Raw genomic sequence first — 26,871 nt, 5'->3', positions numbered from 1 at the left:
TTTTGGGATTCGGACATCGTAATTGTTGTGGTTGTTGGATCCTAACAGCGGAAAACGACTCGAGAAATTTGTAAACTCCATAAATGCAAAAATGACTCAGATGTGTGTGACTCAAACTTCTGTTCAAACTGTTTCTCTTCCCAACAGAATTGAAAAATAGTGAAAGGTGAAGGTGATGGGCAGGATTGATCCACAGGAAGAACCAAAAAGGAAACATTTGCCTAACAAATCATCCCGTGTTTACAGAGAACATTTTGTATGTGGAGCGTCAGCAAAGTAAAATCCCGATCCTTCGCTCAACCTCGGTTACAAATTTAAAAAATCAATGCCAAAGTGAAAGGCTCCAACTGTTCACCAAGAAACACCTTCCACTGCAAAGAGACCAAGATTTAATGTTGCTGTAAAACCACAAGAACAAGAAAGTGCAGCTCAGTCTGTTTGTCTTCTGCTCCTCTCCATTAACAAACAGGATTTTTACGAACGAAACAACGCAAAATCCCGTTTGTTAATGGAGAGGAGCAGAAACAAACAACAGAACAACAAGCCTTTCACAGTTCGTGGGATTTTGCTTTGATGGCGTTCCACATATGTTCGCTGGATGATTTAGGCAGCCAAATGTTTCCTTTTTGGTTCTTCCTGTGGATCAATCCTGCCCATCACCTTCACCTTTCACTATTTTTCAATTCCGTTGGGAAGAGAAACAGTTTGAACGGAGGTTTGAGTCACACACATCTGATTCCCTTTTGCACTTATGGAGTTCACAAACAAATTTCTCGAGCCGTTTTCCGCTGTTAGGATCCAAAAACCACACAATTACGATGTCCGAATTCCAAAACTAAAATATGACAATATCAGAACCAGAAACAAAAGTGATATGGTTCAAAAGACTTGAAAAGGTCGACTTTGTCAATAGACACATCCCACTGGGAAAACAAACATGGAGGTTTGATGCTCACTTTTTCAGTAAATCCTTCCCAGTGTCCATTGCACGATGACCTGAAGTCCAAAATTCATGAATCATGTAAAGATCGTCAATTCATCAACCAGTCTATTGTTTATATATTCCTCAAATAATTACGTTTTCTTTGTATTTGAAAACTGCTTAACCTGCTGCAAATGTTTCTCTGTTCTGTTCTGTTACTGCAATTTACTCAGAGTGAAATCCACGTGTGTTCCTGTTACTCAAACATGTACTTCTTCTTCTTCTTTGTCCCATCTTGGTCGTATCGAAACAGCCGTGTAGAACTTTAGCACCGTTTATTTTCCAAGCAGCTCAAAGTTACTGCCAGATTCTCATGACGTGACTATAAGCGTGTACTCCTCTGACACCTCTGCAGTATGTATTTAAATAAATGTTTTTGGAGTTTGAAAAAGGGACGACCTGAAGGAGACGACTCGTGTTGATACTGTAAACATAAAATAAACACCTTTAACTCCACTCGATTTCTGTTTTTTTGATTTTTTATTATTAATTTTGATGTTTTGTAGTGTTGTAGTTTTGGTTTTGGTCTCATGTCGGACTCGAGCGGATTTGGACGAGGTCTTGTCTCAGCAGTGGTGGTTTAGACCTGGTTCAGTCCTGGTTTAGTTCTGGTCCAGTCCTGGTTTAGTTCTGGTTTAGTTCTGGTTCAGTCCTGGTTCAGTCCTGGTTTAGTTCTGGTTTAGTCCTGGTTCAGTCCTGGTTTAGTTCTGGTTTAGTCCTGGTTCAGTCCTGGTTTGATCAGTTTTTTTCCATTATTCATTTAAACACAAAATCGAAAACTGAAAAAACAAATCGTCATCTGTTTTTTAATTTTTCGAATTGGCGAGGAGAAAATTCAGTTAGTCAACTGGACAAAAGTTAGACCAGAACTGAAGAAGCAGCTTGGATGAGCTGCGAAACGTCTTCAACCAAACTAACTTTTGTCCAGTCGACAAACTGAGTTTTCTCCTCGCCATGGATTCTACCTGGATGACTGAGGGATTCTTCACACATTTTTCAAATTATATATTTACTGAAAAATTTCAAGAACATCTGCATGTTTTCTCTTCTTTCAGGATATGTAATGTTAAACATTTTCTTATTAAAGTAAATGTTTAATTATAGTTTAGTTTAAGCATTGAATCCAGAACAAGCAGAATATAAGAAAAATAACAATATTTTAAATAAATAATGTCTCTATAGTCGATCTTTAGCCAGCAGGCAGCTCTAATACAGATTTGACATGATCCCGTGGGCCAAATATAATTATATTTTGGGCCAAATTTGGCCCCCAGGCCTGAGTTTGACATGTCTGCATTAAAGGTTTCAATATATCGATATTTCAATATTTTTGCACATGCCTAATGGTAATAATAAAATTGTGAAATGAGTGTGTAATTAAGGAAAACTGTTACGCATAGAGCAGAGTCACTATAGTCACATTTTCTTTGTGTTTTGGTTGTTTTTGAGCAGATTTTTTGTATTTTACCAAAACAAATGATACTTTATGTCTCTCTTTACTGTTGGCAGGGATCAAATTGATCAAAAGTAGGGACACCTGGGACATTTCCTGTATAAAACTGGGACAAATCAGTGGTTTTGTATAAATCTGCTGGGACAGGAGACACAGACTCAACACTGGGACTGTCCCGGATAAACAGAGACGTCCAATCACTCTAGATCTAGTACTGAATATGACAACTGCAAATATAATTATTAAAACTGAATTAAATAGCATAAAAAGCGTGTAAACGATAAGGAAAATAACTAGATGTAATGAAAAATAAATCAAAATAAAACTCTTAAATCACCTTAAATAAACTTTACGTCTTAAAACGGCGCATTTCCGGTTCCGGGTGAAGTTTTCTGCAGAGACAAGCCCCCCTCTCCCCACCCTTTAAAACACACCACAAAATCACAACAAATATACAAAAACCTCACCTCCAAACTCTGATATTTCCCCGTGGAATTTAAGAATCGCCCGTTTAATCGGAACTGCTGCTTCGTTTTTTTACCGCACAATCTCCGGGGCTCCGAGGTTAGCGTTAGCCCGTTAGCATCTCCTCCGTCTCTGCCTTCACCTCTGCGCCTCTTTACCGGTAAATAACCTTTTTTTTTTCACTCTTACAAACTCTTAATAAACTCTAAATTGTCCCCGTGCAGGTAAAACGTAGATTGCAATCGTATTTATGTGTAAAAATGTCATTGCAGCGGCGAAGGGTCGAAGCTCGATGCTGCCGCTGTCAAAATAAATGTAAAAATTGTGTTTGGAATAAAAATGCACGGGGTTTTTGCAGATATTTAATCGCAAATATGCAGCAAAAAGCAAAAGAAGTCACATGTTGATGCTAGAACGCGTGTTAATGTTTAATTTTAACCCGTAGTTGCACGCGTTTGCTGCAGAGTAATAGGAGGAAATGGCTCAGTATTGCGTTATTTGCCTGTTTATTTTTTAATTTTGCTGATTTTTGACGTGTTTAATTGTTGATATTTCTAAAGATCCAGGTTTGGCTGATGTTTCCTGCAACCTCTGACAAGAACATCAAGGTGTAGTGAAGAAAAAAGGGTTTGAATGAGTCAAAATGAGGAAAAAAATATGAAAATTAATAGGGATAATGTTGGAAAATGTTTGGAATTGACATGATTTGTGGGGTTGATTTCTGTCCATGATTGTTTGATTGAAATGCTTGGACGTGCAGCTGAACGTGGAGCTCGCCCGTGGTTTCTAAGGGCTACACCCAAAGTGAAGAATGCACTGTTTACTTTCACACCAGCGTTGATCTGGAGCTGGAGGTGTGGAAACGAGCCCCGAGACGAAACAAACAGGTGTAACTGTGACGGCTCCCGGTGATTACGACGCGGAAATTTAAAACGGTGACATCTGATCAGACGATACACAAACACGAATCCTGATTTTTTTTTTTTTACGCTTTCTGTGCATGTTGTTCTCTCAGTGTATGTTTTCTGTGTAAGAGTTTTGACCCTTTCTCTTTTTTTCCCTCATTTCTTTTATTATTCTTTTGCAACTAATGATTTTTTGGCTGAAAATAAATAAACCTATAGAGACTTTGCACCGTCACGTGTCCCCCATGGCAACGGTACCTACGCCGCCATGACACCGGGCACACTATGTCATTGACTTCAGCGGCATCGGAGAAACATGGGCAGGTTTTGTTGTGTATTTGGTTGTTCTAGACGCTCTGAAAGGGATAAAACGAATCGTTTCTTCACTGTTCCTCTGGAAATGACTCATCAGGAGCTCAAACAAGGGAACTATCGAAAAAAAGACACGGATTATGGCTAGAGGACATAAACTGAGAAGAGATTTCCAATGGTACCATCAAGACACACGACGTTTCATCAAGGTATTTGCTATTTAAATAGTTTCATTGCTTATTTAATGAAAGAAGCACATTTACAACCAAATACACAACAAAACCTGCCCATGTTTCTCTGATGCTACTGAAGTCAATGGCATAATGTGCCCGGTGTCATGGCGGCGTAGGTACCGTTGCCATGGGGACACGTGATGGTGCAAAGCCTCTATAGTAGCTAGGGAAGGGACGAGACACAATTTCGACAAGAAGAGATACGAGATTGGGTTGACGAAAATGAGACAAGATGAGATTTTTAATAAGGGTCATTCCACAACAAATCTCCGAAAGACTGTGGAAAGTGCAGTTTCAAAGACAGATGTTTGATATTAAACATACACATGAACACACACGCCACTGTAGACTTTATATTTTAAAACTCTCTAGACCAGGGGTGTCAAACTCATTTTGGTCCGGGGGCCGTATCCAACTTACTTTGATCCCAAAGGGGCTGAAAAAAAAAAAAGTAATATAAACCCCAAAATAACAGTAAGTTCAAATATTTGTGCAGATAACACAAATCTATTACAGAAATCTTTTTTAATTGATGAACTCTTTCTTTTACAAAATATTATAATATTATGAACAACCTGAAACTTTAAGAAAAATACAATTTCAACACAATGTTTTAACATGAACTTGTTTGTAAACAGGAAAAATTCCATTTTTGTTATAAAATCCTGCACTCGGCTCCACTTTTCTCATGTTGGACATTTTTCTGATGAGGGTGTCACGGTCAACAGTCAAAACGATCGTCCTTTAAGAGCGTTTGGAAAGAGACAAGTCTTCATTTGTGCTGCTCTGGTGGGAGGGGCCACGTACAGAGACGCTGGAGACGCTGCTGTGATAAACACCACAGAAAATTAACAATATTTTAATAGAAAATATCATTAAAATATTTTAGTAGAAAATCAGCTGAGGACCAGATTAAAGGTCTTGGAGGGCCGGATCTGGCCCCCGGGCCGTATGTTTGACACCCCTGGTTTAGAAGATATTAAGTGTTAAAAAAGGAAAAAAATAAATTTGGTGCCATCTTTACCATATAACAAAAAATGAAGCACCCATCAACTTAAAATGAACTGTTTTAGAAAGACTATATGTCTGTCTTTAACATATCCAAAATTTGTGCTGGTGCTCCACCTTATTTTCGCAAAATGAATTTTTGAAAATGTGCCCTCATATTTGAAGAGGAGAATTTTCAAGCAAATTCAAGCCCCTGAAATCTGTGATAAACCAAAATCACATGTGTAAAAGTTCAGATTCTACAAGTACATCTGACAAATTTTAACCCTTGAAAATTTGAAGGACCGACCCTAAAAAGTTTTTTTTAGACACGGCAACCTGAAAGTGGCTCCTCAGAAAACTGCTCAAAACAGGTCAGGGAGGAAATGACAAAATATTTTTTAATGACAAAACTCATTAAAAAGTTGGGAGCTAAAATTTGGGACTTTTCTTATTGGAAAGTTTGTGAACCTCCTAGAATTTTTTCATTCAGATATGAGATGGTCGGGCGGGGCATTTGGAGATTTGGTGTGGAATGATCCATAATTCCTAATACAGTATGTACTATGTTAAGATTCAGTATTTTTGTTTTAATTCTAGTTCTGCTTTTTGAAACTGTAGGAGTGTGCAAAAATATCAATATATCGTATCGTTTAATATGATGATACAGTATCAGTGTTGTGGGCTGCTGTATCGATATATCGCCAAGAGTATTTTTTGGTTTATTTTGCTAAATTATTTTGTTACAGTTTTGTTGCTTGTTCAGAGGAAGGAAACTCGTTTATGCAACACATTTGACATTTTCACTGTTTTGAGGATTCAAATGTTTGTGTTTCATTTGAACTTTACACAAGAAGTGGTTAAACAAAGACTTTTAGTGTCACAGCCATGATTTAGATTTTATTTTTATCGAACTGTATCAATCGATTTGAAATATATCGTACTGAATCGAAAGCTCACTGTATCAAGATATGTATCGTATCGGCAACTTTTGAATGATACTCAGTCCTAATTTTGACACGACAATTCATGGGTTTGGCTCAACGAGAACGAGACAAAACGAGATTTTAACATAAGTCCTAATACAATATGTACATTTTAAAATTCAGTTTCCAATTTTGACCACACAGTTTTTTATTTATTTGATTCAGTATTTTCGTTTTCATTCTAGTTACACTAGGGGTGTACAGAAATATCGAAATATTAATGTATCATGTTGTTTAATGTGATGATACAGTATCGATATCATGGGCTGCTGTATCGATATATCGCCAAGACAATTTTTTGGTATTTTTTACTAAATTATTTTGTTACAGCTACAGTTTTGTTCGCTTGTTTAGTGGAAGGAAACTCGTTTTTGCGACACATTTGACATTTTCACTGTTTAAAATGTTTGGGTTTCATGTGAACTTTGCACAAGAAGTGGTTTAACAAAGAGTTTTAGTGTCGATTTGAAATATATCGTATCGAAAGCTCACTGTATCAAGATATGTATCGTATCGGCAACTTCTAAATGATAGTCAGCCCTAATTTCGACAAGACGAGTCACGGGATTGGCTTGACGAGAACGAGACAAAACGAGATTTTAACATAATTCCTAAAGATTCGGTTTCCAATTTTGACCTCAAGTTTTTTATTTATTTGATTCAGTATTTTTGTTTTCATTCTAGTTCTGCTTTCTGGAATACTAGGGGTGTACAGAAATATCAAAATATCAGTATGTCATATTTGACATTTTCACTGTTGTGATGATTAAAATGTTTGTGTTTCATATGAACTTTGCACAAGAAGCGGTTTAACAGACTTTTACTATCAGAGACATGATTTAGCCTTTATTTTTTATTTAACCGTATCGAATCGATTTGAAGAATATCGTTTTGAATCTCATTGAATCGAAAGTGCACCGTATCGAGATATGTATCGTATCAGCAACTTCTGAATGATTCCCAGCCCTAATTTCGACAAGACGAGAAGCGAGATTGGGAAACAAGACGAGATTTTAACATAAGTCTTAATATAGTATATACATTTCGAGATTCTGTTACCAATTTTGACCTCACAGTTTATTTGATTTACTGTTTTTGCTTTCATTCTAGTTCTGCTTTTTGGAACTGTAAGAGATGTCACTCACCAGCACGTGACCCTTTTCTCTTCAATCCAACTGTAAACAAAATCTCACAAGATAATTTTTCTCATGCGTCACGACCTTGTGGCAGTTTTGTCTCACGAGATCTTGTACCATCCCCAACAGTAGCAAATCACAAGCTTGCAAAAGGCATAAGAACGTGGGATTTATTTAGTCAATTAATTGAATTATGATCGCGATTTCAATTTGTGTGTCAAACGATCTCCAAAATCATATAATCGAGTTTATTTTGAAATATTTTTTATATAAATATGCATATTTATTTTATTTTTAAATGTAGAGATTGTAGAACAGCTGGATATATAGTTTATTTTTTATTTCATGTTCAAAGTATGTTTTAAACATTGCTTTAAGGTTCATATTTGTAGCCTGTATTTATTGTCAATTTGAAAGTTTTGTGTAAATTATCAATAACAAAGTGTTTTCCTGAGAGAGAGAAATGCAGAATAAATGCATTGTGTAACTAAAAAATAATCGCTTGAATGTTCATGATTTTAATATTGACCAAAATAATTGTGATCATGATTTTTTTTCATAATCAAGCGTAAATATGATAGAAAATGAATAAAAAATTGTGAGGCCAAATTGGAAACTGGATTAGACTTAGACTTTGCCACACAGCCGTTTTCCAAAATAACCGAGTCTTTTATCATCTGTTTTATTCAGCAAAACAAAATTTTGTTATCATGGCACGCCTACCCCTCTGTTTTGTCTGCTAATTTGGGCGATTAATCAGAACACAATCTCGCATCGATCTGGGAGTTGTACAGAAAGTGTGCGCCATTAACGCTGTCTGCACTCGAGCAAAACAACCTCAGCAATTTCACTAATAAAAGCACAGAGGTCGTAAATTTGTTTAGTCTTAATGGATCCACGAAGGTCCATGCTCCCACCATAACTACATTTTTTCTATTATTATTTTTTTTTATGTTATTATTTTTTATTTATTTATTTTTTATTTATTTTATTATTTTATGTTATCTTAATTTTATTTCAGACAAAAATATTATTTGGTCCATAATTTAAAAAAGACAGTATATACACTACAAGTCTTTATTACAAAACTTTATTTCTATTGTAAATTTTAATTTAAAGGTGCATTGTGTAACTTTTCTGGTAGAGGTCGTCCGCCATGTGCCTGTCACTATGGAGCTATTATTACTTTGCCAGAAATGTTCCACAGTATAGCATTACACTTACCTAACCTCATGGAAATAAACGGGGCCACTGTAAGAACACACGTTTTGGAGCAATAACAACACACGTAATGAAAATGCAAAATAAATAAGTGTAATGCCATACCGTGGAACATTCCAGGCATATAAATAACATCTTCAGACATAAGCACGTAGAGGAACCTCCACCGGAAAGTTACGCAATGCACCTTTAACATATTTAAAACCAAATAACCGAAATAAAGGTCAAAAATTGGCTTCTAAATAGAGCTGGGTATCAATAAAAAGTTGCCGATACGATACATGCCTCGATAAATAGGCCACGATACGACGCATACCTCGATACGTAGGCCACGATACGATACCTTACCTAAATAAATATGCCATGATACAATACAATCCTTGATAAATATGCCACGATGCGATAACGCTTTTCGATACAGCACACTTTCAATTCGATACGATATATTTCAAAACGATTCGATACGGTTCAGTAAAAAAACAAAGGCTAAATCATGTCTGTGATACTAAAACTCTTTTTTTTAAACCACTAAGTGAATATGAAAAATGCCTATTTTACTCAAAACTTTGAAAATGTTAAAATGTTTTTTGCATAAACAAGTGAATTTTCTCCAAACAAGCAACAAAACTGTAGCTCTTGGCGATTTATCGATACAGCAGCCCATGATATCGATACCTTATCATCAAATTAAACTATGCAATCAGTTTCAATATTTTTGCACACCCCTACTTCTAGAGAATATTTACAAAAAAGTTTATTAATAATGAAAACTAACCAGTTGTTTTTTACATTTTGGTTTAATAATGCAGCTGTTTTTGTTTTAAAAGCAATTTTTATGTATTTTTAGAGTCTGCACAGTCCAGAAAATTAGTTAGTTACAATTGAGGACCCCCTTGAAAACGAGATGGTGACACATCTCAAGGGGCTTATCCTCCAAACAAATAAATTGAAATTCAATTATCAAAATATGATTACCGTATTTTTTTTTTTTTATAGTTGATTTATCACTCAGTCGACTTATCACTGTAACCCTGTTTACAAGATCTGTTTTTCAATATTCTGCCCACGTCTAATGATTCTGTATTGAATAATTGATTATCTGAGTCTTATTTCTGTCTAATTTTTCTGTCTAATTTATTTTGTAGCTTGTACAGATCTAAACTACAGGATTAGCTTTTTTTTTTATGCCAAATGAAACAGGAGATTTTGTTGCTTGTGGAGGAAATTATGGTCAATTATGGTAAAATTGCAGCCTTTGTGATTCGCTAATTGCGTCCCTTCAAATTGTGATTTTTATTTGATTGCGATTCATCTTTGCAGCTCTTTATAAAGATGTTGAATGATGATGTCTTTTCCGGGTCAAACCAGAAACTTTACAGCTGATTTCTAGCTCTGTTTTTGTTCCTTATACAAGCAAAAGACAATTAACCTCTAATTATTATTATATAAAATATGTAAATAATCCCTCCTACACTTTGTGACACAGTGATAACCCTAGATCCACAGATGCTTATAATCTTGTTAGCTTTAAACGAGTCTTTTTAGCCTGAGATGTGTTGATTCTGTAGACTGTAAATGGACATAGATATCCCTCTACCCGCCCCGGTCCAAACAAGAAGTGAGTATGTGCGCACTTCCGGCTCCATCGACTCTGGCTCCAATTCACTTTACGTTGATAAATTGTTTCTCTCTCTGTAACTGCTGCCGTGAGCCTCGTCATTTTGATCTTAAAATGTCCATATTAACCCGCTCTACATGATCCTGGTGATTTTTATTTTGCTGTTTTTACTTGTAAATAAATTCCTGTTCTTAATATGGAACTGGCTCCAAATTCGCTGCTATAAACGCCGGCCTCTGTGAGCTTCGTTTGACTGGAGCCAAACACGATGGGCGACGTCACACTCCCTCAGGCCACTTCTTTTTACACTTTGTGGCTGCTCGGGTGGTCCAAAAATATATATATTACTTGGATTCTCTCAATTTGGTCCCATATCTGGCCAAAATATGTGGGTCCAGATTTTATACAAATGTATTAATATTTAGAGTTTGCTTAAGACACTTGGAAATTGCCCTGTAGAGCCTATACCAGGGATCTCCAACCTGTAGCCTGTAGGGATTTCTGAATTATATCATTGCGCGGAATAACAAAAATTTGGTTAATTAAATGCCTATTACTATTGTAAATGTACAATTTTGAACTTTGCGCACTAATAAATCGACAATGGTTTTGTTGGCATCTAACTGTACCCAAAGACTCGCTCTCTTTCTCTTAGTCGTCTCAATTTCTTGCAGCTCCTAAAAGCTCTCTGGCATTTTAGTTTTGTAAAAGTAGCTCACCGGAGGAAAAAGTTTGGAGACCCCTGGAGATACTATAACAGAGAACCAAATAAATAAGCCAGATTCGAATCATTTGTCATGTTATTCTGCAAACACAAACTGAAACTTGCATAAAAATACTTGGAGAGTCCATAAAAGTTGCTTAGAAATTCCATAACGTCCATAAAAAGTTACTTGAAAATGCAAAATTAGTCAGTTTTCAGGAAACTTTATGCAGCTTGAGCAACCTCTAAAACATCTCCTTTTGCTTCCAAATTTCTCCCTAAATCATGTTTTTGATGCGTTTAAAACCTAATGCAGGTTCTAATCGAGGTGATCTGAAACTTTATTTTTCACCATGCATTGATGGACCACACTAATGTTGGCAAAGAAAAGAGGACATTTTCAGCATGTTCATTGTTTTCAACATGGATGCATCGATACGGTTCTGGTATCGAGTGTTGACGTTGATATTGAACATTTTGGTGAATTGAATATTGGCTTTAAAATATCGATTGAGCAACTGGTGTAAAAAGATGATTCACCGGCCCTAATGTTGACCCAAAACGTCTCATAACATTAAACTTAAAGCTCATCTGTGATTAATTTAAATGATAAAAAAGTTACTAAACAAATTTGGATTTTTTTTTTACCTTTTTGCTATTTGTGTTGTAAAGAAATACATTATATTTTCAGTCTCTGCTCTGGTATCAGTTGATTTCAGGGATCGGTAGACGCTTAAATCGGCAAGGAAACTGGGTCTTGTCCCGGACTCTCTGGATTTAAGGGACCCAGAATTGGACTCTCTTCCTATTAACTCATATTTGAGGGGGGCCCATGTGAGGTTTCTTGCTCCAGGCCCCAAAATTTATGTCAATGTGCCTGGAAATCGGTATCAGAGCAGAAAAATCAATCAGCTGATGGACCCGGAGGTGACATCGCACAACCCAACCCCCTGATTTTTTCCTCACACGGTCTTGTCTTTCAGCTGGCGGCTCTGTTCCTGTCCCGGCCTGGACTCGCTCTTCTCTGGTCTGTGTCGCGTGTGGGGCTCCAGTGTTTCTCCTCCAGACCGAGCTGTGTCCCGGCCCTGTACGAACCCCATGAGACCTGCGGGGGGCGCCGCGCTCTAGAGCCAGCGATGCCCGGTCCCACTCCTGCCTCCAGCAAAGCACGGGTCTACACAGACGTCAACACACACAAGAACCGCGAGTACTGGGACTACGACGCCTACACGCCCAACTGGAGGTAAGGACTGATCCAGGACTGAACTAGGACTTCTAAACCAGGTCTAATCTGGGTGTAAACCAGGTCTAAGCCGCATCTATGGAGATGTCAACAACACACAAAAGGTCTACAGAACCAGAACCAGGACTACAGAATCAGGACTACAGACCCAGGACTGATCTGGGTGTAAACCAGGTCTAAACTGCATCTATGCAGATGTCAACACACAAAAGAACTACAAATGGCGGGACTACCTGCCTAACTGGAGGTTAAACCCGGACTAAACCGGGACTAAACCAGGACCAATCTGGAACTATGACACCTGTCTGGCCTATTGTAGTCAAAGCAGGACTAAAGCTGGGATGGACTAAACATGGTCTAAACGTGGACTAAGCGCGGACTAAACGTGGTGTAAACGTAGTCTAAATGTGGATTAAACGTCGCCTAACGTGGACTAGATGTGGTCTAAACGTGGTCTAAACGTGGTCTAAACGTGGACTAAACGTGGACTAAACGTGGACTAAACGTGGACTAAACGTCGCCTAAACGTGGACTAGATGTGGTCTAAACGTGGAATAAACGTGGAATAAACGTGGTCTAAACGTGGACTAAACGTGGACTAAACGTGGTCTAAACGTGGTCTAAACGTGGACTAAACGTGGACTAAACGTGGACTAAACGTGGACTAAACGTGGACTAAATGTGGACTAAGCACAGACTAAACGTGGTGTAAACGTAGTCTAAACGTGGATTAAACGTCGCCTAAACGTGGACTAAACGTGGACTAAACGTGGACTAAACGTGGACTAAAGATGGACTAAACGTAGAGTAAAGGTGGACTAAATGTGGTCTAAGTGTGGTCTAAGTGTGGTCTAAGTGTGGTCTAAGTGTGGTCTAAGTGTGGTCTAAAGGTGGACTAAGCGTGGACTAAGCGTGGACTAAGCGTGGTCTAAGCGTGGTCTAAAGGTGGACAAAATTTGGACTAAGCGTGGACTAAGCGTGGACTAAGCGTGGACTAAGCGTGGACTAAGCGTGGACTAAGCGTGGACTAAGCGTGGTCTAAGCGTGGACTAAAGGTGGACTAAAGGTGGACTAAAGGTGGTCTAAAGGTGGTCTAAAGGTGGTCCAAATGTGGACTAAAGGTGGTCTAAACATAGAATAAAGGTGGACTGAACGTGGACTAAACGTAAACGGACTAGAGCGTTAAGGTGAGAACAGTGTATTTTTGTAGTACGCCTGGTGAATATAAAACACGCTCTCTCTCTTTTTTTGCAGTAATCAGGACAACTACCAGCTGGTGCGGAAACTGGGCCGAGGGAAATACAGCGAAGTGTTCGAAGCCATAAATGTCACCAACAACGACAAAGTGGTCGTCAAAATACTCAAGGTGAGATCGGACTCGACACAGACCCTTAAAACACGGAGCCATTGTTCATCCATGAAATTCAACTGACTTTTTAAAGGTTCTGTATTACACAAAACTGACTCTTGTGAGGTTTAAGTCAGGTTAAAATGTTGTTACCTCCTCAAAAACAGACCTGCAGTTGTGTTTTGTTTCATTCACACATGTTTAATTAAGTTATTAGTCTGTCTACATCTCCAAAGTTCAACTTGCCCTGTTCCTTGTGATGTCATGAAGTAATAGTTTTCAGGTTAACAGCTCCTTTTACCTTTAATTCAGTTGAGATTTTTTCAGTTTGAGAGAAGAACTCAGCCTAAATCTGCAGGTTTGTGTGTTAAACATGTGTGAAAGAAACAAAACGTAACTCCAGGTCTGTTTTTGATGGGGATGGGCGTGATTACTCGACTAATCGGTAATTGATCATTAAGAATTTCATCGATCACGTTCATTTTTAATCGACAAACTGAATTTAGGCTGCTGTGCCGTGCTAGCGTAAAGAGACGAGGCTGCGTCTGACACAAACACTGGAGTTATGGCCGTGTACATCAGTGTCCCGGGTACGATCGGGTTTTTGGAGTGTCCCGGTTTCGTCATGGTGCATGTTAACGCAGTATCCCGGTCACTGCAACATAAAGTTGAGTCGCATGCACTTTTCAGTCTTTTCACCACAATAGAAGCCAAAATAAATAAAGTGACCAACATAAAGTGAGTGAACTGATGTTAAATACCATAAATAAACCCAAAACATGCTCCAGGTCTCCAAGAACAGTTGATAGTCAAGGTCAGTTAAATACAATCAATCAATGAACCTGCCCAGGGACGACAGGTGGACATTAGTACTGATGCTGCAACCTGATGTACAGTGCATCTCTCCTGTTAAGGTTAATGCAAAAACTGTGCGCTGTCCCTGTCTCAAATAAATAAATAAAATAAATAAAAAGCTGCACTAAACCTGCACACGTCTGATCTCTGAAAACATGAACCATCGCCAACCCGACACACACACAGAACACACTCCCCATCATCATCATCAACATACCTATGTCACAGAGAGAATGCTCATATTCCACTGAGTCGTGTCCTTTAGTCCGACAGAAACGTTTCGGTGTCACTGAAGTCCAGGCTTTGTCCGTCCATCCAGTGACTTCAGGAAAGTTGCTCCCGGTGTCACAAGTTTCTCTCTCACTCCAAACTTTCTTTCTGCCGCTCGATTTCCGTTTTCAGCTGCAGATTTCACGACTTGCAGTTTGTAATCTGCAGAATCTGATTTTCTTTTTGGTTGCATTTGTGTTCAGTCTTCTCAGTCTTTATCTTTATAAGTTTAAAGTTTAAATGTTAAATTGTTCAGTGGTGCAGAAGTAACGGTGCGATCGACTGACATGACACAGACAGGACGGAGGCTCTTTCTGCAGGAGACATGCGCAGTAGAGCCAAGTGACAGTGGCACAGGAGGAACAGGAGCAGCAGATACTAGCTCTCCACCTCCTTCCAAGTAGCTCGCCAAAGAATTTCTGAATTATAAGTTTTGTTCTGAATAACAAAAATTTTATGAATAGAATGACTTAAAATTGTAAATGTATCATGTTCATGCCAAACTTTCCGTTCTGCATTAATAAATGGATAATAGTGTAGGTTTTATAGGCCTCTAAATGTTCCGATCTCAGGCCGTGGCTCTTACTCCGTTCCTTGCGGCCGCTAAAAGAGCAGCTCTCTGGCATTTTTGTTTTGTAAAGGAGCTCGCGGAGGACAAAAGGTTGGAGACGCCTGGTTTAAATGTTAAATTGTTCAGTGGTGCAGAAGTAACGGTGCGATCGACTGACATGACACAGACAGGACAGAGGCTCTTTCTGCAGGAGACATGCGCAGTAGAGCCAAGTGACAGTGGCACAGGAGGAACAGGAGCAGCAGATACTCACACACAAGACTAGAAACTCTCACCGCTTCACCAGAAACATTTTAATATAGAAGTCACACCGGAGAATAAGTCACAGGAAACACATAAACCATGAAAAAAATGCAACTTATAGTCCGAAAAATACAGTATGTAACTTTCTTGGGGTGAAACGTTTGAAAAAAACTGTATGATTCCATGGAGATAGAAGATTAAAACCAGCCATGGGAATGATTCTCCACGGAGATACACTTTTTATGCCGTACAGTGGAATATTATAGCCAAATCCTTTCTCCTGCAGGGTAAATAAGAGTCAGGTTTGTGGAGATGCAAGCCCTGTGTTTTCACCGCAGTAAAAACAAGCTTTTATTGTCTATATTTTGGCAAAAAAGTGACACACTGGGGCTTTAAATATCCACTGTGTAAGTTTTCTGCATCTGCTTGTCTCAAAGTTAACTGGTTTGTTGGGATTGTTCCGTAGTGTGGCATTAAACTTTTCTATCACCGTGGAGAAATACACTTGACGCCACCTGGTCAAGTTACAGGTCAGATCCGTGGAGAGGTGACCCTGCCCACAGTAATAATGCATGATTATAAAGTATTCTATTAGCAAATCAACACATTTAATTAAAAATATGCAAGGTAGATGACTTTAATGCTGTACTGCGGAACATTCTACATAGACAATGTGACGGGCTTTCAGAAAAGTTACGTGGTGTAATTGTAGAACCGTAACCGTTTTTGTTTTTCAGCCGGTGAAAAAGAAGAAAATCAAAAGAGAAATCAAAATATTGGAAAATCTAAAAGGAGGAACCAACATCATCCGACTGGTGGATACAGTGAAAGATCCAGTGGTGAGTCCAGGACGTGCACCGCTCCACATGAACCACTAGAGGGCGTCGTAGTGTCATGACTGTCAATACGAGATACAGAGGAGGGAGAGAGAAGTGAGTGGGACAGAGGAGGGAGAGTGAATATGTGGGTAGAAGGACGCTGAAGATGGAGCTGCCAGGAAAAAAGAGGCCGAGAGGAAAGCGAAAAGGTTGATTCATGTAGTGAAGGAGCAGAGGATGCAGAGGAGAGGGTCAGATGAAGCGGACAATGCAGAGGAGAGGGTCAGATCGAGTAAAAGATGCAGATTTGAGGGTCAAAGGATACAGAGGATGCTCCAGACATGGTCAGATGGAGCAGAGGAGAGAGTCAGATGGAGTAAAAGACACAGAGGAGAGAATTGAGGGTCAGATGAAGCAGAGGGTGGAGAGGAGAGGAGCAGAGGAGAGGGCCAGAGGAGCAGAAGATGCAGAGGAGAGGGTCAGATGAAGCAGATAAAGCTGAGGAGAGGGTAAAAGGAGCAGAGGAGAGGGTCAGAAGATGCAGAGGAGAGGGCCAGATGGAGTAAAAGATGCAGCGGAGAGGGTCAGAAGGTACAGAATATGCAAAGAAGAGGGTCAGATGCAGAAAAAGATGCAGAAGAGAGGGTCAGATGAACAGAGGATGCAGAATAGAAGATCAGATTGTACAGAAGATGCAGAGGAGAGGGTCAGATGGAGTAAAAGATGCAGAGGAGAGAGAGAGTCAGATGGTGCAGAGGAGCAGAAGTAGCAGAGGAGACAGTCAGATGGTGCAGCAGAGGAGAGGATCAGACGGAGAGAAGATGCAGAGGAGGGGGTCTGATGGTACAGAGGATGTAGAAGAGAGGGTCAGAGGATGTAGATAGAGCTGAGGAGAGGGTAAAAGCAGCAGAGGAGCAGAGCAGAGGGTCAGAGGATGCAGAAGATGCAGAGGAGAAGGTCAGAGGGAGCAGAAGATGCAGAGGAGAGGGTCAGAGGGTCAGATGAAACAGAAGATGCAGAGGAGAGGGTCAGAAGGAGTAAAAGTTGCAGAAGAGAGGGTCAGACGATGCAGAGGATTCATGATCTCGCTCTAACCCTGTGTCTGTTGCAGTCTCGAACGCCAGCGCTTGTTTTCGAATTCATCAATAACACAGACTTTAAGGTACATTTGCCACTAAACACATTGCCGATCTCCACCTGTCTCTTACGTCCTGTGTGAATCCACCTGTGTGTCTGTAACACTGCCCCCTTGTGGTCTGTAGGAGCTGTACCAGAAGCTGACAGATTATGACATTCGTTTCTACATGTTTGAGCTGCTAAAGGTCAGTGTGGAAAATACACGGGCTGTCAATCATCTTATAATGTAGTTTACTAGGGATAGGTCCTTTTACTATTATTATTTATCTCATATTTGCCAATACACATATCTGGCTTTTAAAATCTATTTCAAATGCTAGAATTTTTTTCTTAAATTGAAAGAAAGATCACCAAACAATACCTTTTCACTTTTGTAAAAATAATAACAAATTATACTTTATAAGTTCCATGTTTGTGTAAAGATTCAGCTGTACAACACTAGGGTGACCCAGAATTTTTTTGAGGGTTTTTAGAACCTTGCATTTGGTTCCATATCTGGATCTGGATCCAAATTTTATGCACATTTATTAATATTTAGAGGTTGCTCAAGACACTTGGAAATTGCCCTATAGGCTCTGTACTATAACATAATAAATAATTCAAATTTCAATAATTTGTCATTTTATTCTGCAAACACAAAGTGAAACTTACAAAAAAAAAAAAATAATTAGAAAGTCCTTGAAAGTTGCTTAGAAAATCCATTAAGTCAATAAAGAGTTACTTGAAAATACTAAATTAGTACATTTCCAGAAAACTTCATGCAGCTCGAGCAAACTCTAAAACGTCTTTTTTTCTTCCGCATTTCTTCCTAAATCATCTTTTGGAGCTAAAACCTAATGCAGGGTTCTCATCGAGGTTTTCTGAAACTTAATTTTTTACGGTGCTTTGATGGACCAGCCTAATACACTCTACACTCTATAAACACTCTATTTCCATTTTTACTCTTTAGTCTGATTAAAAAGGGCACTCAGAGAACGGGGGAAGTGCAAAAATATTGGTATTGAATATCGTCCAGTATCGTTACCCTTTTGTTTACTCACCAAAAACAAACGTGGGGTTTTTCTCGATGTTTTTCTCAATGAGCCTTAAAGGGCATATGACAGGTTAGAATACTTATTTTACTAAAATACAGTTAAGATCATTATATTTTTTTATATTTTTGCAAAAACCTACACACTTATTTTCCCAATTTGGCAATTTTCTAGGTTTAAAATTGTACCTCCTGGTTGGAAATCATCACATCACACTAGGGAATTCTGTAAAACTTCTCTAATCTACATGGAAAATATAATCTGACAAATATAAGAAAGTAAAAAGTAAAAACGAACGGTAAAATGTGGATAAAGTTTGTATAGAATTCTGTGTAGGTGTGTAACTGTGCCGTGTCTGTGCCAGGCCCTGGACTACTGTCACAGTATGGGCATCATGCATCGAGACGTGAAGCCGCACAACGTCATGATCGACCACCAACTCAGGAAGGTACAACTTTATTTTCTCTTCCCTGTCAACTCCTTTTTATATCAACACCCCGTCCTCTCTCCTCTCACCCCTGACCTCTACAAACACTCGCACCACACACCAGGAAGGTTCAACACTACGACTTTTTCTGATCTGGCCAAGATTTTAAAACTTATATGATGTTATTCATCTTTTTTTCAGGTTTATTATCTACATACTAGACCAGAGACTCTTCATTCTAGTCTAGAGGTCGTTTATTTTAAGAGAACTTAAAGTAAAATGATTTTGCTGTATGGACAGATAATTTCACCACCTTTAATTCATTTTCTGATTTGACTTAAGTGTTTATAGCTTAAATTTTGTAGGAAGGAAGTAAGAAAGTAGTAAACCTGAGGGAAGAAAGGAGGAAAATTGAGGGGTTTCCTAATCATCCCAAAACGTACAACAAACGTCAAATCCTCCAGCTAAAGTCCTGACCAAGACTAGACCAAGATCTGGAGATGGTTCCTGACAGGCTCAACCCAGAGACTCTGAAGGAAAAGTTTTCATACACATTGTACCTTGATCTTTTCCTGTGCTCTGTCCTCAGCTGCGTCTCATTGACTGGGGTTTGGCGGAGTTCTATCATCCTGCTCAAGAGTACAACGTCAGGGTCGCATCGCGTTATTTCAAAGGCCCCGAGCTGCTAGTCGACTATCAGGTACAACCCTCACCTCTGCCTGTAATCTACACTTCTCTAGTCCGCAGTCAGATCCTGCGGCAGTCTTTACTACAGCCCGACCCATATAATAGCAGGTAATTCTTAAAACTAAAAAAAAAAAAAAATTCACTGCTTTGTATGAGATATGCAAGTTTAATAATCCTGTAAACTTTCACCTTTTTCGAAAAAGTTTTATTAATAATAATCAGGTTCAATGTTTTACTTTTTAGCGTATTGAAACAACTTTAACCAGAATCTAATTAAATAATAATAAAATATGTATGTACTGAATATACTAAATAAAAATATGTTGATCAATAACCAGAATGATAATCTTTGAAAACAAAATAACAAAAAATAAATATCTCTATATAAAATATAAGGCACAAAAATAACTGCACTTGTTTTTGCTTCAATAATCTCCAGTTTGTACAGTTTCTGGCCGTGGGCTTTTAGTTCCAGGGCGGAGCTCAGAGCTTGCAGAGACTCGGCATAGAAGCTCTGGTCCCGGTCTGGTCCCGGTCTGGTCCCGGTCTGGTCCCGGTCTGGTCCCGGTCTGGTCCCGGTCTGGTCATCTCAATGTAGTCCAAGTCCGCCATTTTTCCAAATGAAACCAGATGCAGAGGACACTGCGCAGCTGCAGTTGATCTTTCTGGAGTGAATAGAGCGGATTTACTCACGTGACCAAATTCCCAAACTCGAGCGACCAGGACACACAAATGAAGCAAATGACTCAAAAAAGTCAAGTGGTAAACTTGGGGCGTTCAGCACAGTTTATTCTCACCATTCACATTTGGTGGGGACACGGCTTTACAGGGCTGTAATAGACCAAAATGAAAAATATCGGTCCTGATCAACAGAATTTCGGCCGATAGTCAATCTAACCCCAGACCCTGATATCGGCCGATATATATCGGTCGGGCTCTAGTCTTTACGATCAGACCCCATGTTTAACAATCATTTAAGACCAAAAGATCCTGTAGTGTGTGGTGACCTTTAGGCACCGGGAGCTGGAGACTTGTTGAGAGCCGCTGTTGTTTCTGTGTGACAGATGTATGACTACAGTCTGGACATGTGGAGCCTGGGCTGTATGTTGGCCAGTATGATTTTCCTGAAGGAGCCATTTTTCCACGGACAAGACAACTACGACCAGGTACCGGGACTGCGCTGTGGTCCCAGCTCACACTGAATATTCTGGGACTGTCTGTTACTGAATGTTTGTTCTGTGTGTAGTTGGTGCGCATTGCCAAAGTCCTGGGCACAGATGAGCTGTTTGGATACCTGCACAAGTACCACATCGAGCTGGACACGCGCTTCAAGGACCTGCTCGGACAGTGAGTCCAGACTACAGACAGATATACACAAATATACGAATATAAAACATACAGGTCGCTTTAATAATAAAAATAATGATATAAAAACTGACCAAGAGAAGTATTTGACGAACAAGTGCTTTTTTTTTGGAGACACCAGGATCATATGGAGTAGGTTAATACAAGCATACTTATTATTATTACTATTAGTAGTAGTATTAAGACTGAAATGATGAAGCTCACTACAGCTGTTACAGAGAGAGGGGTGACAATTTTTCTATATTAAGTCAACTGGAGCCAGATCTGATGGAGCCGGAAGTGCGCCCATGTTCACTTCCTGTTTGGTACACGGCAGCCGGCAGGTTAGCTATGTCCAATTATATAAACAGTCTATGTGCATCAGGGGGCAGGAACTCAGACTTATAAAAGGGCACGCATAGAAAACCTGTCAAGACTTCAAAATGTGATGTTTATATAAATAGAGGGATACCTTTGTTTGTAGTTTATGTTACGTTTACACTGAAACAAATGACCGTATCACCGTATTGGAAACATTTTGCCTCCAGACATGTCATTTCTGTGTCCGCACTCAGTCCACACAGCTTTGAGCATATTTGTTTACGTTTTACAGAAACAAAAATTAAAACCACATGATTCATTTGCAAAAACTAAGTGCTCAAAAAAACATCTCACTCCTTCTGCGCTAATGTGGTTCAGCTTCTGTCGGACTAAAGGACACGGCTCAGTGCAATTTGAGTGTTCTTTCTGTGACAGAGGGGTGTTCTCCTAACTGTGTCTGAAGTTGTAGCAGCTGATTTTGAGCCGAGGAAGATGTCAAGCATGAAAACAGTCTTGTCTGTGGTTTGTTTAAACTGTTTTCCGCAATATCGTCACATGACCGATGTGACGAACCCAGAGAATCAGGAAGGAGCGAGTCACAGTGACGTGGTCCAATAAAGAAGAGACTAGAGCTCCTACATGAGAGTATCAGTGTTTTCAGGCGTCCACACAGTCAAGGATCAGATCTGTACTCAGATTAATTCGTGGGAGCTGGAGGCACCAGATCGTTCCGTCTCTGGAGCCGTTTTCAATCGGATTAATGTGAATGAACTCTGCACCCACAACGAAAACAACTCGAATATGAACTAGTGCGGACGGGGCCTTAGACATTTGTAAAAAAGACAAGGTAGAAAAGGGCAGTAGGGGGCAGAACAGGCAGCAGCTTTAGCCTCTTTAGTCCCGTCTGTACACGCTCGCTGTGGGCCCTGTTCTGACTCAGTTTGTCGAGAGGAAAGTCCTTGGTCAGGCGTCCGTCAGTGTTACACCAGGACAGCAGGGGGCACTTTTCTGTCCTCACGCTGCACACTCACTTACAGTGTTTTCTCTCCCCTCAGACAGTCCCGTAAACGCTGGGAGCAGTTTGTGCAGCCGGAGAACCAGCACCTGGTGAGTCCTGAAGCTCTGGACCTGCTGGACAAGCTCCTGAGATACGACCATCAGACCAGACTGAGCGCAGCCGAGGCCATGCAGCACCCGTACTTCTGTGAGTCCCTGAACGCACCACACGCACATGCACACACACACACACACAGAGTTCCTGAATGCACCACCAACGCCCTGTACAAACGCGCGTACAGAGGGACTTCAACCTGCTCGGATGTGGAGTTTTACGTTTGTTCACCGTCACATCCACTTTTACAACCTGGTCGTGACGTGTTCGAGCGCTGATGAAAAGTCTGTGTTTTTCAGTTCCTGTTGTGAAGGAACAGACCAACGCCAACTCAGACGGATCCAAGGCAGTGAACTCGAACGCCACATGATACTTACTCAACAGGTAAATGTAGGGCAGTGTCAAAGTCCCACCAAGAACTGCAAAGGATCAGCAGTAGAGCACAAGGAAGTGTCTTATGTAACAAGATATAGATATAGATTATTTGATAAATGATCAAATTAATTGTACTTTGCCCTACAAATACAGACATTACTCTAAAAGTCCATTGGAATTGTATGTAACTGTATCATTTGAAATGTCATAAACGTGATCTATTTGCGTCTGTAGTGAACATGTTCAAATCAAATTCAGCTTTTACTGATAATTGTTATCAATTTCAATCCATTTTTAGCTCACTGAGTGAATTCTGGAGGTTCTGAGCTTTCAGGCATGGGCTGCATCTCAATTCTCTTTCCTCACTTCCTTCTCCGTCATTCCTCTCCTCGAGCCTCCATTGTTCATCTGTCAATCAAATGTGTCATATTAAAGACCCGTTAAAGGTGTGTGCTAGAGTTAACTCTGCCCACAGTCAAAATTTGAAAAATCCAACAAAGTGGGCAGTACTCAGCGGGTTGGGGAGCGCGAGTGGGGTGATGGTGTGGGGTGGGGCTTGACCTATGAGTGACAGCCTGGGGACAACGCCGACAGCGAGCGCTAACAATGGCATACTGCCAATGGAGGGTGACAGCGAGATTAGATTGGCCAAAGGGCGCAGCTTTGTATAGGCAGGGCTAAGAGGGACTTCTCACGTACCACCAATAGACGGTGAGCTGATCATGAGCAGCTGCACTTACGTAATAACCTGCATCTGACTCATTAGTCCAACCTGGAAACTTTAACGTCCTGGCCGTAGTTGATCCTAAAGAGGCTGTTACAGACACGGCAATCACCCAAAAGTCTTATTTTTAAGAAATCTGCACTCAGTGTTGGAAAGGTGACTTTTAAAATGTAATCCCCTACAGATTACAGATTACATATCCCAAAATGTAGTTTGTAACGTAATCCATTAAATTACTTAAAGTGAGTAATGTAATCTGAATACTTTGGATTAGTTGATTTTCTGTAGAGAAACAAAGACTCGTATATCTTCACTTAAGGTATTTTGTCTGTTAAAAGACAATAAAAAGCCCAGTCTTTCCTTAACCATATTAAAATATATTGTTGATAGAATAGTTTCGTCCTGTTAAATCCTGTTTTAGTCCTGGTTTAGATCTAGGTTAGACCTAGTTTAGACCTGGTTTAGACCTGGTTTAGATCTAGTTTTGACCTGGTTTAGTCCTGATTTAGACCTGGTTTTAGCCCTGGTTTAGACCTGATTTAGACTTGGTTTTAGTCCTGGTTTAGACCTGCTTTAGATCTAGTTTAGACCTGGTTTTAGTCCTGGTTTAGTCCTGATTTAGATCTAGTTTAGACCTGGTTTTAGTCCTGGTTTAGACCTGGGTTCACTCCTGGTTCAATCCTGATTTAGACTTCGTTTTAATCCTGGTTTACTGTCTGGCAATGAGTGGAATTACTCCATAATAAATAAATAAATAAATAAATAAGAGATATAGCCCAAAATGTGAAAACAGGAAAATACCACCATGTAATCCATTTATTTCAACAAAGTAACTGTAATCCAATTAGGCAAGGCAAGGCAAGGCAAGTTTATTTGTATAGCACAATTCGTACACAAAGTAATTCAAAGTGCTTTACAGAATAAGAAATACATTAAAATCATAATAAAAACAAATCAAAACATAAATAATCATGAAGATTAAAATTAAAAAGAGAGACATAAATTGGAGAGAAGAGTGTGGAATGAAAACCTTTCAGTTATTTGCACAGTTAAACAGAAATGTTTTGAGTCTGGATTTAAACAGCGTCACAGAAGAGTCTGTCTCACATGTTCAGACTGTTCCAGGTTTTAGCTGCATGAACCTGAAACGCTGACTCCCCTTGTTTAGTCCTGACCACTCACTGAAACAGTAACTGTAACTGAATACAGTTACTCATAATTTGTACTCTGATTACTTAACTCTGGTACATGTAATCTGTTACTCCCCAACACTGTCTGCACTAAAATGCCAAAATAAGGCCAGGGATAGAGATACACTTCTATTTTAGACCCTTTTACACAGAGAATCAGAAGAAAAAAAGTGATTTTGCTGTTTTGTGGCACTTTAAGTGTTGTCCCAAAGAAAACCACTGAATGAAGGAGTAAACCTGAGGGAGACTTCAGGAGCAGACGCCAGAGGAAAGAACCAAACTTTATTGGTCACAGTGAGGAGTTTAGATCCTCTCTCCTCCCTGTGCCTCCTCTGTGGGCGGGACTTCCTCACCCATTTCCTGCAGAATCGAGGAGAGGAATCAAGGAGAAGGAAGCGAGGAAAGAGAAATGAGACGCTGCCGTAGTGAGAATGAGACAAACTCGGACGTGTTTATCTGCAGGTGAAAGCACAGACAGAGAGACACAGGTTCAGATGGGATTGTCTTACAGTTCCTTTAACTGACACATTTCACTGACATTGATTAATACTGGCCATGTAAATGTACCCACTGTAAAACATGTATTTATCACAATTTAATTCACTAAAATCCGTTCTGTTTTCTATGTGTTTGTTTTTTTCCGTAGGATGAATCTTTGTTACCTCAGCTTGTGATGTTTCCAACAGCCTCTGGTTCAACTCGACGGCCATAAACAGAGCAGGACTGTACCCCAAATACCCCCAAATATACCCCAGATATACCCCTTAAAGTACCCCGAGTACCCTCTTTAAGTCCCCCCCATAGACCCTGACCCAGTCTGAAACCACGCCCAGTCCCTCTACTTTATCAACCCGCGTATTTATAACTCTACACTGTACAGAGTGACTTATTTTTAGGCAATAATCTTATTCCAATGTACATTTGTTATTAACAAATGCAATGAACGGCGTATACCAGTTTTATTCTTTATGTATGAGATCGTAGTTACATATTTATATTATATAGGAGAAGCAGATGTATTGTTACAGAGGTTTACAGATTGTTTACATGTACAAGTGTCAAAAAGTCACAGGGACTTGAAATTCAGGGCAAAACGTTGTTGAAATTTAGTTGAATAGACTTTATTCAAATGAGTCTGATTCTGTTGCGTCGGGAACTCGTGCCTCTAGGGGGCAGCGTGTCATTATTTACTGAAGAAGGAGCAGAGAAAGAAAGAAAGAAAAATCTTGTTTAGAGCTGAACTATTTTATTTAAAGAGGGGGTATTACGCATAAGCTTGACTTTTCGTAGCTTTCCGCCGTGTTATAACGTCGCTCCCTCATCGAAAAACTGCGTCCGAAGTGTTTTTTAGAGTCGTATGTGCATGTTTGAGTCATTTAGCGATCTTTCCCATGCCCCTTAGCTGTAAGATTCTGTAAAATTTTTTGTAAATGTACAAAAATGTGATGCAAAAAATGCGATGCAAAAACTACTCGCGACGACTTCACAAACCTGAGTAGTTTCGTTAGAGGGGCGCGCGCTGACGGTGTTGTGACGGCGCTCTGAAGGGGGAGTGGGTTAGCGCAGAGAGCAAACAGAGGGGGAGACCTATAAATCATGTTAATGCATTGTTTTCGGCGAACGCGGCATTTTCAAAACGATAAAAAGCAACACGGTGATTCTAAATGTGTAACGTAGAAGTGTAATACCTCCTTTTTCATTTGTTTTCTTCGGACGAGTGTCGCCATCGCGTTTAGATTAGGAGTTGATTCGTTTTTTAAAGCTGTAACATGTAACTTTCCTGGTGGCGCTGGTCCGCTGTCGTCCCGTCTCCACGAAGGCGTCGCTGCTTTGCCCGGAATATCCCACAGTTTGGCATTAAACGTACAGTATAACCCTGCATGGATACGACTAGAAGAAGCCACCGGGCTGAGTTACAGGTCGGATCTGTGGAGAGCAGAGTCCACGTTTTTTCCAAGTATGTTGTAGCAATAACTGTAAATCACCTGTAAATGAAGAAAAGCAGAGATGTTTAATGCCGTTAATGTTTAAGGGCTGGGTGTCGTTAAGAAGAAGTTACGATACGAATCTCGATACATGGGACACGATACGATATTTATCTCGGTACAGTGCACTTTCGATTCGATGTATTTCAAATCGATTTGATACAGTTCAATAAAAAACAACAAAACTGTA

At 39.7% G+C, this 26,871-nt stretch overlaps 1 protein-coding gene across 1 annotated transcript; it reads left to right on the top strand.

Annotated features, from left to right (window-relative positions):
• The first annotated feature begins 2,823 nt into the window (after nucleotides 1-2,823).
• LOC110164024 (casein kinase II subunit alpha'-like) lies at nucleotides 2,824-26,871 on the top strand. The gene is made up of 13 exons (XM_020929035.2): nucleotides 2,824-3,060; nucleotides 11,985-12,244; nucleotides 13,499-13,610; nucleotides 16,269-16,370; nucleotides 17,461-17,511; nucleotides 17,612-17,671; nucleotides 18,882-18,965; nucleotides 19,534-19,644; nucleotides 20,696-20,797; nucleotides 20,878-20,978; nucleotides 22,352-22,500; nucleotides 22,707-22,791; nucleotides 25,343-26,871. Exons 2-12 carry the CDS (start codon nucleotides 12,138-12,140, stop codon nucleotides 22,775-22,777), a joined length of 1,050 nt encoding a protein of 349 aa, XP_020784694.1. The 5' UTR covers nucleotides 2,824-3,060; nucleotides 11,985-12,137; the 3' UTR covers nucleotides 22,778-22,791; nucleotides 25,343-26,871.

The sequence above is a fragment of the Boleophthalmus pectinirostris genome, unplaced genomic scaffold (assembly GCF_026225935.1).
Source record: "Boleophthalmus pectinirostris isolate CB_2022bp ecotype Guang Dong unplaced genomic scaffold, ASM2622593v1 HiC_scaffold_19, whole genome shotgun sequence".
Classification (NCBI taxonomy): domain Eukaryota; kingdom Metazoa; phylum Chordata; class Actinopteri; order Gobiiformes; family Gobiidae; genus Boleophthalmus; species Boleophthalmus pectinirostris.
Note: the sequence above shows the minus strand (reverse complement) of the source record. Positions and strands in the feature narration are given on the sequence as shown.